Consider the following 17,780-nt stretch of genomic DNA (forward strand, 5'->3'; position numbering starts at 1 on the left):
TATTTTTTAAAGGTCACAATTCCATCTGCTTATGTATAAGCTGTGGGGCTTTATCCTCACCCCACAAATTGTTCTCATTATAGGGTACCACTAGAACGTGGTCTAGTAAGAGCAAAGGGACTCATGCAGAGAGGACACATTTTGCTGATTTGCAGGGTGAGCATCTGACATTCAAAACCAATTTGTTCCAAGCACATGTGCAAAAACCGCCTAGGTTTCTCATGCTACTTACTGGGATTTCAGAAGCAGTAGATTGAGAGGCGGTCTATTGAATTACACAACAAAAACTGTTTTAAACTTTCATGAATTCCACTTGAACACTTACTTGTTTATAAATTAGCGGAGCATCAAAGTAATATACCTGTATATACTCGTACGTTAAACTATAGTTTGGGCAAAGCACAGAATGAAAGCGATTCATGACCTTAAATGTTACTAACCAATTCTACTACAGAGTTCTTTACCCTAGGAATTGGAGACTTGATATCCAGTGAATGTGTGTGGATTAACGTAATGATGTTTATGGTACCTAAGTCTACAGACACATTTCACTCAATGTGCTGTAAAATTAAGAGAATGTTTATGTGATGAATAGTAACTAGACTTACAGTGTTTAGAACTGTGTGTGCAAATGCAGTGTGTGCAAATATCAAATTACAATGTTGTACCCCTGAAAGACATGTAATCTTGTATACCAGTTTTATAATAAAAAAAATTTTAAGGAGAATATATGATATCAGGTAGCTATTTAAAACTTGATGGTAAGTTATTTTCTAAGGTGCTAAATGTATTGATTTAAAAGTATACAAAAAGAGGCAAACTGGGGCATGCCACAATATATACTGGCACATTTGGGCTTTGATGGTTGAATTATGTTTTATTTAGACTTAACAACCTTTAAAAGGGATTTGTTGATCTCACATATTTTACTGAAATACTTATCTGCTGAGGGACGAAAGGGAGAGAGACCAACTCTCTGGTCTCCATCCAAGACCTAGTGCAGGAGGAGCCACTGTTTCCTGGAGGAACCACAGGTTTGTTTTAGGAACCATAGCACTAACTCTGATGCGATTAATTTATTTGTATAGAGAGGTCCTAGTGGGTCTCAATCTGAAATGTTTAAAGTCACCGTGATGCCCAAACACTTTTGCACAACCATCTTTCTGTGCAAAGTCATTATCTTGGGCATTTTAAGGGACATGTAGGCTCTATGCTTTAGAGGGTTATAAGGCTAACTGAGAAAACACTTTTAGGTGAGGAAATGGGTCAAAAGTAAATGGGTTAAGTTTTTTTTAAGCATTATATTTCAATCACAAAGGGGGAACAACAATTCCAGTAAACAACCTACTATATACAGCTACTGTTAGAGATAATGATGACAGGCCTATTCACACAGATATGTTGTTTTACAATGAGCTTTAAACCTAAAAGGAGTTTTAAAATACAGTATATTTAAAATGTTCTAATACTCATTTCAAACCCATATTAACTTCAACTCACTTAATATTTACTGAATATCATGGCACCAGGAGACATGCTGGATTCTGAAGATACAAAGACGAATAACCAAAAAATTACGTATCTGGTAAATGTTGTAAAGGTGTGTTCAAGATACAGAAGAAGCCAGAGGAGTATAATAAACTGCCAGGGAGGGAACTGGGACTGAGAAAGGCTTCACAAAAGAAGTTATCATCTAAATTAGGTTTTGACAGAAAAGAGAAGTTCCCTGGGCAGAAAAGAAGAAAGAGAACTCAGAAGTGTGAGATATAGCTGAATAGTCCAAGGAGGGTAGTTTTATTAACACCAAAGGGAGAAGAGAGAAAAGAAGGAGGGAAACAGACAGAAAAGCTGGCAGGGATCAAGGATCACACACCACTTAGCCTGACACCATGCTAAGTAATTTCATCTTAAAAATAGTACAGAAACACTGAAGGGCTTTAGGCTGGTGAATGACATGATCAGATCCATGTTTTCTCTCCAACACACCCTACTCCCCAATAGATTTACAAATAGACTCTAAAATACTTCACCATAAACCAATAAGCTGAGAAATAGGGGACTGTATTGGAAAATGCAATGATATAAAACTATATCATCCCCACATACAATTTAAGTACAATTTCATTGATTCCAGGCACTTAAATACAATTTAAACACAAAATTAAATAGGACAACTCTACTAATTACAGCAGCCCCCTGCCCCCATTTATCCATGGGGATATGTTCCAAGACCCCCAGTGGATGCCTAAAACCATAGATAGTTCCGAACCCTATATATACTATGATTTTTCCTATACATACAGTAGTCCCCCTCCTGCGGTTTCAGTTAACCAGTCAACAGTGGCAAGAAACTATTAAATGGAAAATTCCAGAAATAAACAATTCATAAGTTTTAAATTGCGTGCTGTTCTGAGTTGCATGATGAAATCTCACGCCGTCCTGCTCTGTCCCGCCGGGGATGTGAATCATCCCTTTGCCTGGCATCTCCACACTGTACACACTGCCTGCCCATTAGCCACTTAGTAGCCCCTTGGTTATCAGACTGACCATGTCACTATCACAGTACTTAGGGCCTCAATGCCAGTCACATAACTTTCCTTACAGTATATTGTTTACTATTAGTTATTTTAATCTCTTACTGTGCCTAATTTATAAGTTAAACTTTATCATAGGTATGTATGTATAGGAAAAAAACGTAGCATATATAGGATTCAGTGATATCCACAATTTCAGGCATCCACTGGAAGCCTCAACACATACCCCTTGCAAACAAGGCGGGGAGCATTGTACATACCTTTTCACTTAAAGGAAGCACTTTATGGCTTCTCTTTGGCATATGTGAATTGCCAGCATCACTATTCTTGCACTTTGGGGCCATCAGGGATGGCGTGTGATTTCATCACACTACTCAGAACAGTGCGAAACTTAAAACTTATGAATTACTTCTGGAATTTTCCATTTGATATTTTTGGACCACAACTGATCACAGCTAACTGAACTGCAGACACAGGGAGACTAGTGTATTACTGTCATTACTTTCACAGTAGCTGGTGGGAATTTCTGGTTGCTGGGATTTCACAGATGTTTCTGTCCGGTCCCCTCCTATCACGACCACTCAATTCCAAACGGACACTTCTGAACAGTGCTATATGGAATGAAAGCACATCATGTCTCTTTCCTTGATGAATCCAATGAGTATTTTTAGCTGATGGACAGAAAACTAACATAATAGCTATGATCGTAGCCCAAATCTAGACGCCAGAGAAATTCAGGCCACAATGGCTCCTGGACATATATACTTAACTACAAAGTATAATAATAAATACTACATAAATAATAAAAGCCGACTACAAAGAAAATGGCAGCCATTTGAGTCTTTTGAGTAAGAAAAGAATGTGATGAAGGAGTTGGGCATCTTTTGGACTGATAAATAAAATGAACTTAAGTGACAGATTTCAAAGAATCCCAAATGAACCCCAAAACACAATCTGAATGAAAGTATAGTCCTGAGCTTTTATAAGTGTCATAACACGCTTCTCTGTGCTAGAAACAAAGTGCAGAAAGGCACAATGCTGGCAAGTGGAGAAAGGAGAAGGCATTCATTTGGTGGAAGTAACACCGCATTTACTTCTTGCGCGTTTGTGGTGAAAGGCTCATTAACTGAAAACTATTAATAATGGCGGTGCACTGGAAGAACCAGTTTACTGAGAGTATCCTTCTAACTGAAGAGAGTAAATGCACTCCTGAGAACTGACAGCCTTCCTTTTTTCAGTAGTACATAGTCCATTACGCAAATAAACATTGTACTTAACATCTACATGCGTACTTACACCACTGAGGAGCCATGAGAGTTACCTTCATCCTGTAATGACAGTCTGCACTGAGCTCAACGTACATCTCATCATTTGACATTAAGGTCCAGGAAATTATCTCAACTGAGGCAGTAGTAACTACTAAAGATCGAGGAATAAAAGTCTATGTATATAGCCTCTGAACCCTTATAAAGTTTAATGATACAGCATTACTTAATGCAAATCATTCAGTATTGCTAAACAATGGACACCTCAGCTGACAACTACATGCATCATTTTAAGTCAAGCGTAAGACCTGCTTGCTAACCTCGTGTCCCGAGTGCTACATCAAGTGAGATAAAAGCAGAGCACAGTGTTTTCACACCCAACCCTGTATAACAATCCTCTCTGAGAACATCAACAAGTTTTTTTACTTCCTTTCTCCATCTACTTGAGTGGGAGAACAATACGTAATCACTTACATTAACAAGAGACTCCTTGAACTTGATGTGAAGTCTGTAATTAGAAAGAGCAATGATGGCATCCTCAGCACGACCCACATACTCTGTGCTTTCTCCATGAAGTTCAAGGAAAGGAACCTTCAAAATGGAAGAAGAAACCCTTCAGAGTTCTGAAGCAGTAAAATAAATTCTTCAAACACAAGTCAGGTGAACGATAAATCCACTGACACTAAAACTTAAAACATAATATGTAAGTGGGTAAGGACCGAAAGAGGATGGGTTTATACTTACATAATTCAAATACACCTAGTTATTCAAATTCTAGACTACTGAAGGAATGACACAGAGATGATCATCTCAAACAGTGACTTCTCAGTAAATAAGTCTTTCTAAAAGGAGAGATGTTTTCCAGATTGCATTTCTATTTATGTGCATGGTTTAGGAAGATATATATTATATAGTATGTATTACTTCAAACCATTAGCTATGCTACATTATTACTATGATGCTAAATACTATTTTACAATCAAAAGTGGCCTGTAATTACCTGAAGATTCTCATCCTCCCGGATCAGCTGCTTCCTTGGAAAGATCTGATTGGCCTGGATGCACTCAAGGCTATGCCGAGTCTCTTCATCCTGAAAAAACCCCAAAACCTTTAAGTAATTTCAAAGCTCCTAGTCATCCATGTTTAGTTTGCCTGCCATGTTTATTAGTGTAATCACAATGAGAGTCCAGTGACCAAGGTGAACAGGCAGAAAACTCAAGAAAAAAATATTCATCCTCAAGTCTTCCATCTAATATATTAAGGAACCTATAATCAGAGAATACACTGATGTCAAAAAAAAAAAAAAAAAGATTATGAATATTTATATTAAGCACTAGTAAGTTGTTAGTACATTTTTTGTAAGAGAAACCAAGATATGGTGGTTTTGTTTTCTCTTTAATTTATAACCTTAAATTCTTATTTTTGAAACATACATTCTGAATTATTTAAGAATAAAATGATATGATGTCTGGAATTTGCTTCAAAATAACTGGAGAGGGAAAGGTAAGGAGAACGTGAGTGGGGCATAAATGAAATAGGATTGTCCATGACGGATAACGGATGAAACTGGGTAAGTGGGGGTTCACTACACCATCGTGTCTACTTTGGTTATATATGAAATTTCTATAATAGAAAGGTTTGTTATTTTTAATGTAAGCTTAACTGAATTTCTCAAAATGAAAACATGTGTGAACCACCATCCCTAGTTCAATATGTCTTATAATACAAAATAGATTTCTATTAAAGCAATTTCAAAAGCAGCAGCAATAAATTTTAATCTAAATGGCACATGAATTGAACTAATCATAACTTAGTATAAAAAAGTAGTCTTTTACATAATGACTTTTTATGGTACAGGAAGACAGGTGAGAAAAGCAATATATTGGAAAGTACGAGTATAAATTATGATGGAATCTATTTACATAGCAAACTTTGTAAGAGCAAAAGCCGTATCATGCTCAACTGACAGGACTAAGAATTATAACCATTAGTGGATATTTCTGCATATGCTACTTATCAAAATTCTAAGAATTCTTTACATCTCCTCAAAGAGAGAAAAAAATAATCCTACCTATAAATAACACTTAAGGTTTTACCCAAGAGCAGTCTTAATCATAAAATCATAATATTAGTAACTCTACTCTGTAGTTCTCAAAGTGAGGTCTACTGATCCTGAGACCCTTTCAGGGGCTCTATAAGGTCAAAACCACCTTCACAATAATAGTAAGACATTGTTTGCTTTTTTTCACTATATTGACACTTGTACTAACAATGCAAAAAGAATTGGTGGATAAAACTGCTGACACCTTAATATAATCAAGGCACCAATTTCACTTAGCAAGTTCTTGATAGAGCAAGGGGAAAAAATGATAAATTTTATTAAATCTTGAACCTTAACTGAAGTCTTTTTTTATATCAGAAATATACATGAAACACTCCTGTTGCACACTAAAGTATTATGGTTATCTCAAGGTAAAGCACTTGTGCAACTGTTTCAGCTACAATGTACTAACCACTTTTTTCACTAAGCACCATTTAAAATTTTTCTTAATTTTTCCATTACAGTTGACATACAATATATTAGTTTCAGATGTATAACATAATGATTAGCCATTTATGTAACTTACAAAGTGCTCAACCTGATAAGTCTAGTGCCCATCTGACAGCATACATAGTTATTACAATATTACTGACTGTACTCCCTATGCTGTTATTTTAAATCCTCGTGACTCTTTTTATACTCGGTAATTTATACTTCTTAATCCGTTTAGGCACAATTTTTAATTGAAAGAACAACTGACAGACACAGTAATTCAGATGTAAGCATCTGGCAGATGTTTTCTCCAAATGACATTATTAGTTGCCAGTGATAAAGCTTTTATTGGAAAATTAGAATTTTGGAAAACCTGCCATCTGCCACCATGAACTTAAGCTTCCCAATACTTAAGATTTTTTTGAGAAGATCAGTGGTGATATTAAAATGTGATTTTTGAAAGAAATTATATAGTGAAATATGTCTATATTTGGAAGATCTACTTTACTCGATGAGCGAACCATTATTTTCAAAATGACCAATGCATGACGTTACAAAATCATTCATGGAAAAAAGATCCATTTGAAGTGCAAGACAGACCAATGGCTGTAATGTAATAGAATATAAAAATAGAATATTAAAAAAATATATGGTTTCAGGTTCCACATTGCAACTAACCTTTAAAGAACTATTGCATATCAGCTTTTGGTGTAGTATAAAGATGAATATACACAAATCCCTGAAAAAAACTATTAAAATACACTTCCCTTTTCTAACTTATCTGTACAAGGCTGGATTTACTACTTCATATATTTCAAACAACATATTGTAACAAATGGAATGCAGAAGTAGATACGAGAATCTAGCTATCATCTATTAAGCCAAACATTAACGAGATCTGTAAAACTATAAAATGATGCCACATTACACTAATTTTTTTAGCCAAGGAAATAGTTATTTTTATCAAAAATGTTATTTTTGTTAACATTTAACAGGTTTGTTATTTTTAAACGAACTTACGAACATTTTAAAGATTTTTTTCCATTTTAATTTCTAACATAGTAAATATAGACAACATACCCCACAAAAACAAAAGCTCTTTGGGGTCCTCAGTAAGTTAAAACTATAAAAAGAGGTCCTCACAACAAAGAGCTGGAGTACCGCTGCTCTACTGCACTCCAATAGTAAACACCGATCGATGAAAGCTGTAACCTTTGAAGTCAGGCTTTCTCTAAAACCATTCTCCTACGGCTAATCTACGACAGGAAGAACCACACAGTGATTGAATAACAATCACTCAGCCATCTACCACCCATAAAACCAGCATCTTTTACTAGCTGACTGGGCTCATTCCTTCCCCTGTAAGGGGCCATTTTATCTTGAGGCAAAAGCTTTCTGAGGGCCTTTTTAAAAGTTTGAGATTTAAAATGTAGAAAGAAATTAGTGGCTTCAAATAAAATTGGAACAATTTTATAAATGGCTCATGAAATGCTACAAACGTTACAAAACTTTATTCATTACTAAATAGAGACTTTTGTTATATTTGAAAACAAATAGTATGTGAATGTCACTTCCCTAGGAGTGCTAGGTATTCACCATGATTGTCAACAAATTGTAGCTGATAATCAAATAATTTCAAAAGCAAAAGTAGAAAAACCTATTCAGTTTTTTATAGCAAAAAGAAAAGTTTAATGAAGTTGGTGTATCTTAGAGATGACTTGGCTTCGAGCCTCCAAAAATATAATTACAATTACCTAGGGTATAAAAGGTTTGTAAAATGTTGTAAAATGTCTCCACTCCTATAAACATCAAATAACTTGTTAGAAGAAGAGTTTTATGTCAATTTGTTCCATTTTATCCCTGCTAAACAAACACACAAAGACTTTCACAGCCAAAAGCTTTTCTGAGAGAAAGGGTATATTGAGCCATATGCCAGGAAAGGACCAAGTCTCAGGGCATGAAGTTTAAACCACCGGCGGCAGCAGCACTAGGTAGACAAGGCAACATGCTCGCCATCCTGGAGTTGACTGGCACTTAAAATACATTATGTTTTGGGAAAGAAAGACATAAGTTTGTTTTGAAAGAATTGACACTGGATACAGATATGGGGAGGTGGGGATAGGAAAAGGTGAAGCAGGGCAGTTCTATGGTAGGTGTACTGTCTGTAAATAAGAAATATTTTCTACTTTTGATTGGTGACAGGCAACAGTCCTGAAAGCTCAAGCAGGATGCTATGGCATCTGATGGTCCACCAACTGACACCTGGAAGTTGATTCAAAGTTCCAACTTCCATTCAAGAATGTGAGCAGTCTTGCTAGTTGGCCCACAGCTATCATTAACTGGTTAACTATCTCTCTCACTCTCAGGCTGCTGTAATGTAAAACATCGCAGAATTTTTCTTTTGTCATTCCTTTCCACTCATTTCCTGAGTTTTGTGACTGCGCGAAGGAATAATAAGGGACACAGTCATATTTGAAAAGGACTCGTTTTTCTGTTAGTTTTCTCTACAACCAGTTCTATTTCCATCCTTAAGAAGTAGCTCTTGACTTACTAAAAGAACACTGATTATTTACACTTAGAACTAAAGAGAAAAGATATCAGGAATCTTCAATTTAGGAAGATTTTTCTCATAAACCAATAGAGGACAGGTAGAAAATGCTAGAAAACATTAAAGCACCCTTTTAAAAATTATTACATAAGGTACACTGTAAATATGCCTCTCAGCATCACATTAACTTTTTATCTCACATGAATGTATAAGGCCTAAAGTTTTGTTCTCTTCAGTAGAATTTTACAGAGGTACCCATTATTTCTTTAAGTGACTCCTAGTTTTTTACTGCCCTTTAAATAGCACAGAAGTGAAATAATGTAACAGGCTTAAAAAAAGAAAGCAAGAGATGTTATCTACCATTTCCTTCTTGCTGGCATAGTCAGTGGAGTGCTAATCCAGACCAATGTATACAACCAAAGTAGCTACTGAAAACTGAAAATGCAATGAATGGTTTTTAACATAAGAGAACTGAAAATCAGACCAGCAGTACAAGAGTATGAAACAATAATTTTTTAAAGTCCAATAAAATAAACGTTCTTTCTCAAGACTGCCTCAGTTCGCAGTACCTGTAAAGGCTGCAGAACTCACTTTTCCCCCTTATACATAAAAACGCATTTAATCCCAAAGGATTTAATTAACATTAGGACAAACTACTCATTGACTTTCAAGAAGAATGGTGCTTTAAAAAACATTATTTGGCTAAACATAAGTTGAATTAACTGCCTAATTTATTATAGTTTCTGAATTTCACAGGTAAAAAAGGAGGCCAAACTTGAGATGGTTGCTATGTAAGGAGTTGGAAGGAGACAAAGGGAAGTAATAAACTGGCAAGTGTTGGCCTGATAAGAGGCTTGGAAACAAATTTCTCCTAGGCTATAAACAGTCATTTACTAGCACTAGAGAGAATGTATTCCATATGGAGGACTTCCTGGTATTGCTGAGGAACACAGGTATTGTGGAATCGGGCACTTTTTAGTCTCCATCAGCTCCATAAGGTCAATAGAGTCACCTACAAAAATCTTGTGAAGGGACCAGTCAACACAGTTCCAGGCTAGTTTCTGCTATTGGCTAAACTATGCTGATAAAGAGAGGTAAGTCGATACCTCAGAGGGGAAGTCAACACTAGAGATATATATTTAAGGAACTTGGGGAGCAGAGACTGTTGGTAAGTCAAAATGCCTATTAACCAAATTCAAATATAGCACCCCAAGATAAAAAAAACAACTCTACTCCTAAGAATGAAATGTGTGTAGGAACACTTACCAAAATGGAAAAGTGAAAGTAATTATGAGTCCCATCGTTAATTCCAGTCACTATATTCTTAAGACTGGTATTCGAAAGCCATCAAAAATACAATTTCCCTTGTGATAATGCTGGAGATTTGCTTCAAAATAATCCAAAAAGGTGAGGGTAAGGAAGTCAGAAGAAAACAAGTATGGCCATGAATTGATGATTACTTCTGCTGACTGATATATATGCTCATATATATGAGTTCATTATACTAGTCTCCCTTTGTAGAGCTTGAGATTGTCCATGACATGACATGAAAACATACTTTCCTGCTGTGTTTCGCCGAAAATAAGACCTAGCCGGACAATCAGCTCTAATGCGTCTTTTGGACCAAAAATTAATATAAGACCCGGTCTTATTTTACTATAAGACCAAATCTTACATAATATAAGACCCAGTCTTATTTTACTATAATATAAGACCGGGTCTTATATAATATACATATAATGTCTTTTGCTCCAAAAGACATATTAGAGCTGATTGTCCCGCTAGGTCTTATTTTCAGGTAAATGCGGTAAATGCTAAAACAACAGAATATATTAAAATTCATGTTAATTAAATTGATAGTTCAACAACTTGCAAAATGTTATATATAGTAAAATGAACATTAGAAACCAATGAATCAACCATGGATAAATGTTTAATTCATTTAGAAATTAGATTAAAAAGAAACTTCATTACGTTTTAACTCCAACTACATAAACTATACATATGGACATTGGGCTAGTTAGAAATGAATACAACCATGGGTTCTGGTGGTAGAATTGTAAATGAGTATTTGTAAAAACCTGTTATAATGCTGGTTTATGAAAAATAAAAAACCATAAACCAATAAACTTTTCTGAAGATACATGGCTATACTGCTCCCCAACTACGGCACCAAGAAGCATCTCCAGAGCCCATCAAGAAGGCTGCCCGCAGGGCACCACAGAGACCGCAGCGCACCCAGACGCGGAGCACACGGGTGCTAGCTATGTGGTACACAATGAAGGACGAGCTCTCAGTACAGGCAGAGCGGCTTTCATCCGCTCATCACTTGCTATTCATTACCACTGGCATATATACCACATAAATATAAGGCATACATTTTTCAATTCATTAAAAACTCTGTGGGAAAGGCCATAAAATAAAATATAGTCTAGAGAAATAACATTAAAAGTTCATCAGTGTTTGGGTCTACAATACACAGTTATGTCCATAAACGAAGAAAAAATTGGCCCAGCTTGAGATGAAAGCAGTTACCTTTCTCCTCCTTTTAATATGACGTTTCTACACAACTAGTTTTTCTGTTTTAGTTTGTTTTTAATTTTGAAAAGCATTTTCCACCCATGTCCCTAATGAAGCTTGAAATTAACATGGCCTTTTCAATTCCTTCTTTGTGCACCAGCATGAAACAGAGTTTGCATCTAGGAAACATCACAAGGTAGAAAGAAGCAGGGCAATATTACAGAGGACCATTCTTTTTTAAGCCTTAAAGCGCTATTTATGTATTCTCAGGATAGAAATATTGCTGGCTCATTGTTCCATCTTCTCTGCCTGGACTGGGCCTGGGCCCTAAAGGGCCCTCAAGTCACTAAAATGTCCTCGATATAATCTTTTTAGTCAAAGACGTAGGCAGGGTGTGCAGAGCTGCCCTCACTTTCCTTGGGATAAAAATACTGCCTTAAATAGAACGGGGAAGGTAGGAAATTGCTTCTATCCAGAAAGGTAAATTCATATATTATGTGTATGACCATATCATAATTCTCATACACACACACACACACACACACACACACACACACAGTTTTCAGTACATCTTGCTTCCTAGAAAAGGAATAAGAAACCTGGAGTCCAAAAATCATGGGTCTTGACTCCACTTACTATCTGACTAAAAAGAGACAGTATCTAACTCACAGAATTAAAGTTAATAAAATGAAATGGGTCTAATACACTAGAATACTCCATTACTACTAAGTAAATAATTAAAGAAAGGAGACAAGAAAAAAGCTATGGGAAAGGAAAAGTAAAATGACTTCTTACAAGAACAAAAATGGCGAACTATGGATGTATTAATGTTCGCTTAATTTTAAGGATAGAGTTCAATTCCAATTTTCTCGTTATTTGCTTGTACTTACCATGACAGGAGGCCCAGATTAGGAGGAGAGATCCCGTCCCTTCCACAGTGTCTGCCAAAGCTTTTCTTTCTTTTACGCTTGGATCTTTAAAAAAAAAAAAAAAAATAGGGGACAAAATTGGCAATTTCCCCCCTACTTGGCCACACTCTAATTAAAGGAACTGCATATACACAGACCCAAAAACCTGACCAGAGTCAGCCAAGAAAATGTTTATTACCCAGCCAATTCGCACTAGTCAAATCCAAACTCCATAGTCCTTTGTGAAAATCCTCTCAGTCCTAACTTATTTGGGCAAAAATGGAACAAAGGCTCATGTTCCTAACGTTGATAGTAATAGAAAAATGTCATGAACCTTGGATGAAAGTAATAAAGCAATGATAATTAAAACCAACCTGCAAGCACAAAACCAATATTCCTGTACTATCACAGGATGTTTTATCTGTAAATTCCAAATGGATTCTCCCTACCTACGGGAATCACACTGGCTTAATAAGCAAAATATGAAAAAATTGCCTCATTGCCCCAATATTCTATGCTCATCTGAAATTTCACATAAACTGTGCTGATAATACCTTTTCCAGGTTTTTAAAAACAACAAAAGGGGTGGGGGAATAATACCCGACTAGAAGTGCAAAGACAGGCTACTAAGCGCTTGATGATCTTTAAGAAGTTGCTTAAAAAAAAAAAAAAAAAAATAGGTTAATTCCATGCAAAGCCAGCATTTCTGGTTTGCTAAACTTCCATGAATACAGGATATTTTGGGGAGTCTGGGATTCAACACTCAAAGTAAACTCTTTCAGAGCAGTGTAAGTGAGAGGCTATAGAACATCAAAGAAGCAGCAGGGCCCCGAACATGTGGAGCCTTGTGCAGCTGTGAGCAGAGGGTGGCCTGACATAACTTACTATAAAGAATGGCTCTGGCTGTTGGGTGGAAATAGACCAGATTGTTGGGGGAAGGAGGAGTGCCAGGAGCACGGGAAGAAGCAGAAAGACCAGTTAGAAGGCAATAATCACTACATAGTAGTAGTGATGGAAATGGTAGGATATTGCTGGATTCTGGATATACATTGAAATGACCACATAGCATTTGAGCTAATGAATTAGATAAGAGGAAAAGAGAGAAGTCAAACTTTTTGGCCTCAGCAAGTGGAAGAAAGGACTCCCATTTACTGATGATGGAAGACCAGTAAAAAGAAATGGATTCCCTTCTTTATACAGAAGTACAGGAGGGGGAACAGGGAATCAGAGGTTCCATTTTAGACATGTTAAGATGGCCATGAGATATCCAATTGACGATACCATGAAGAGAGTTGAATAAATCAGCCTGGAAATGAAGATGGAAGCTAGCAATATTAACATGAATGTGAGAGACAGAAGTATGTGGATGGCATTAAAGCCAGTTAATTCGGGAGCAAGTACAGAAGACCAACGACAGTAGTTGGGGATACTCCATTGTTTAGAGGCTGGAAGTCTGAGGAAGAACTAAGTGGTTCAGTAACAAACCAGAGTCATCATTCTCACCATTCTTCAAACCCAAAACAAACCTTGGTGATCTGACCTAGCTCGAGGATACCAATTAGCATAAAATTATCTCATTTATTATTTCAATAAATATTTATTCAATACCTATTATATTCCAGGCACTGTTCTACATTTAAAGGAACAAAAAGTCATGGAACTTAATTTTACTAAGAAACACCTACTAGGTAAATCTAAAAAAAAAGAAAAAACTGTCCTAATGTTTTGCAAAAGGTATGTGGTTTAGAATTGTGTTTCTAATTACAGTATCATACACATTCGAACTGTTATATCTTTTTTTTTTTTAATTTTTATTTATTTTTTTATTTTTTTAATTAGTTTCAGGTGCACAAGACAAAGCAAAACTTAGACGTTTATCATTTATACGAACTGTTATATCTTAAACAACTTAAATAGAAGTGAATTTAATATATTTTGCAAAACAGAGAACTCAAAATGCAATTCCAGTGATGAGGATATTTATGTCAACAATGTGGAGACTTGAAACACTCACACATTGTTGGTCGGAATGTAAAATGGTACAACCCCTGTGGAAGTTTGCCAATTCTTTAAAAATTACACAGTCACCATATGAGCTATCAATTCCACTCCAGGGTATATCCAAGAAAACTGAAAACATGTCCACACAAATGTTCGCAGCAGCATTATTCGTAATAGCCAAAATGTAAAAAAACCACCCAAATGTTCAAATCCAATGTCCATCAACTGATGAATGAATAAACAAAATGTGGCATATCCATACAATGGAATATTATTCAGCAGTAAAATGGACTAAAATACTGATGCATGACACAACATGGGTGAACTATGAAAACACTATGCTAAGTGAAAGAAGTCAGGCACAAAAGATAACATATTGTACAATTCCATTTATGTGAAATGTCCAGAATAGGTAAATCCACAGAGATAGAAAGTAGATTAGTGGTTGTCAGTGTTTAGGCTGAGGAAAAAATATGGAGTAACTGTTCATGGGTACAGGGTATCTTTGCAGGGTGACAAAAATGTTCTGGAAATACATAATGGTGGTGTTTAGTACATTATATACACACCGTATTTCCCCAAAAATGAGACCTAACTGGAAAATAAGCCCTAACATGATTTTTCAGGATTCTCGTAATACAAGCCCTACCCCCAAAATAAGGCCCAGTTAAGATCGTCAGCCAGATGGACACATTTAGTATGTCCGTTGCAACACACGACGGATGTATTCAATTATAAAAGAATAATAATATATAATTAAATATAAATATTATTGACATTAATACTTAAAATAAATGATAATATAAATTATAATTATTTGTAAATACCCAAGTAGGCGCCTATGGACGAGAGGTAAATGCCTCTGTAAACAGATGAACTCGAGACTTGTCTAATGACCAATCGGAGTACAGACACAACGCACGAATAACGTGCGCACCTGATAACGAACGGACGTGGTTGTGTCTAATGTGAATCTTCATAATTCAATATGTCATGTGTTGTGACATACTTAATGCACTCGTGTGAAATAAAGAAACGTTTTCTGAATTTTGGTGCCTGCAATTTTTCGTCGCTTTTGTGTGGACCATCATTCTTAACTACCATTTTTGTTGCCACTCCTGTCTCGTTAAGTCTGCATTAACACTTGATTTAATGGTAGATTTAAAGGGAATAATATTTTGACCCCCAGATAAGATGAGTGCAAAAAGAAAGAACTATTCTGTAGAGTAGAAGAAAGGAATCGTGGAGGACTCCCGGGGCAAGAATCTTAAGGCTTTCTGCAAAGAGAAGAAGTTGGATCTCCGAATGGCCCAAAAATGGCGAGCAGAATACGATAACCTCAGTCAATAGGAGAACAAGGGAAATGCTAGAAGCGCAAGTGTGGATCAGGTCGGCAACTGTATTTCCTGAGCTGGAAGACATCATCTGTGAATGGATTGCTGACAGGAGAGCAAAGGCTTTGGTTGTGCGCAGGGCTGATATTCCAGCATTTGCCCTTGCAATGGCACCACAGTAGCAATATCCCCAGAAGAACTCAAAGCATCACAACACTGGTTGGATGGCTTCCTTCAGCCATATGAACTGTCTCTAAGATCGACAATACTGTTCAAGCTGGAAGATACTGAAGTTATTAAACGTGCACTTGCATTCAAGTCCTTTGTTGATGGCATCAACTTTTCTAAATACCAACTCTCCAACATGATTGCTATGGATGAAACTGCAGTGTTTATGGGCCAAGAATCAAGCGACAATTGATCAGAGGGGTGCCTCATCAATCTACATTCCCTCCATTCATTACGAAAGTGCACGTGTTACCTGTATTTTGACAATTCGTCTGGATGGAAAGAAAGCCCCACCTCTAATCATCACTAAGGGCAAGAAAGATAATGTTGAACGTGTTTCAGGCATTTATGTTCCTGAAACCGAAAAAGCCTGGTGCACACAAGCAGTTATAAGGAAGTGGGTCGATTTAATGCTGCCACTTGTTTTGCGAGGTGGCCAAAGAGGTCTGCTAGTCTGGGAATCAGCCAGCACTCACCGTGCTAAAGACATGAAGAATTTCCTTGCAGAGAGAAGAACAGATCAAATAATGATTCCTGCAGGAATGACTGCCTATCTCCAGACTCTTGCTATTGCAATAAACAAGCCATTCAAGGACCATTTGTGCGTGGAAATCAATAACTACATTGAAAATAGAATGGAGAGAAATCAGCGTGGAAACTTTGTGACACCTAGACTGCAAGAAGTCGTGACTTGGGTGAAGAATTCCTGGGATAAAATCACTGACAGCTGTGTTGCCAATGCACTATGAGCTACATGGACAAGAAGTGCTCATTTAAGGAGAACTCTATTGCTGGACACGAGAGATTGAGGCCAATGGTTCTACAGGAAATGGAGTCACAAAAATACAAGTCGGAATTCAGGGTTTTGAGAGTTATGACGATGTTCCAGAAGAAGATGACATAACTATATTTGAATAAATGTAATTTTTGTACATGAATAAATGTAAATTGTACATAAATAAATGTAGATTGTTGTACATGAAAAAATAAGACATCCCCTGAAAATAGCCCTAATGCGTCTTTTGGAGCAAAAATTAATATAAGACCCAGTCTTATTTTTGGGGAAATACAATATTAAAACCTCCGGAAATGCATACTTCAAAAGGGTGAGTTTTATGTGATGTGAATGATAGCTCAATAAAAAAATGAATGTGAAGAGTACGAATATAATCAAACTTTTCATGAAATACTAAAGCTAATCTTACTGCAAAAAGTTATGGGGCCAATCCAGCAGCAATGAACATTCTAATCATCTAGGCTATGTTCTCTAGAGCACCCCCCTCAAAAGGAGCCATGGCTCCTGAGAAATAGCCAATTCCCAGTCTGGAAAAGGTGATATGTAAGCTGATTCTGGAACATATTATTAAATTGGAAAGCAAGGAAAAGTATCAAAGACTACTAAGAGTATGTCAAAAAGACTAGGGAGCCAACCTGAACACACTCACTGATAATAAGTGCAATGGACTGAGTTTCAATATATTAGGTTGGTGCAAAAGTAACTGCAGTTTAAAAGGTTAAAAATAATTGCAAAAATCGCAATTACTTTTGCACCAACCCAATACTTGACTATGAGTTCATAATGATTCTCTCTTTCTCATTGGTCACCACTGGAGGATGCTAGATAACCAACTTCTTATTTTTGAAAACTGGTAAAAATAAGAGGAAAGAATTAGTATTTATCCTGCTTTTCCTATACAAACTGAACATCTGTACAATTGAGTAGTTGATGAGGGGAATATACCATCTAATACATGAAGAAGGAAAGACAGAAATAGGTATCACCAGTTTACAACTGCTAATGAAATACAGGATGCGAATAATGACCTAGGCTATGGAAAACTACAGGAAAGTCACCCAAATTCTTTAAGCAAACTGCAACACAAGAGAGAGATGGAAGGGAAACCTATAG

At 36.4% G+C, this 17,780-nt stretch overlaps 1 protein-coding gene across 12 annotated transcripts in view; it reads right to left on the bottom strand.

The window, feature by feature from the left end:
- MTMR3 (myotubularin related protein 3) overlaps positions 1-17,780 on the bottom strand; it is a 127,331-nt gene that overhangs the window by 39,467 nt on the left and 70,084 nt on the right. For all 12 annotated transcript variants that reach the window (XM_019743034.2, XM_074321303.1, XM_074321298.1 and 9 more), the window contains 3 exons: positions 12,291-12,374; positions 4,800-4,889; positions 4,274-4,390 (listed from right to left, as the gene is read on the bottom strand). In XM_019743034.2, coding sequence (XP_019598593.2) covers positions 4,274-4,390; positions 4,800-4,889; positions 12,291-12,293 — 210 coding nt within the window. In that variant the 5' untranslated portion in view covers positions 12,294-12,374. The remainder of the gene's footprint in view (positions 1-4,273; positions 4,391-4,799; positions 4,890-12,290; positions 12,375-17,780) is intronic.

This window comes from Rhinolophus sinicus, linkage group LG16 (genome assembly GCF_036562045.2).
Source record: "Rhinolophus sinicus isolate RSC01 linkage group LG16, ASM3656204v1, whole genome shotgun sequence".
Lineage (NCBI taxonomy): Eukaryota > Metazoa > Chordata > Mammalia > Chiroptera > Rhinolophidae > Rhinolophus > Rhinolophus sinicus.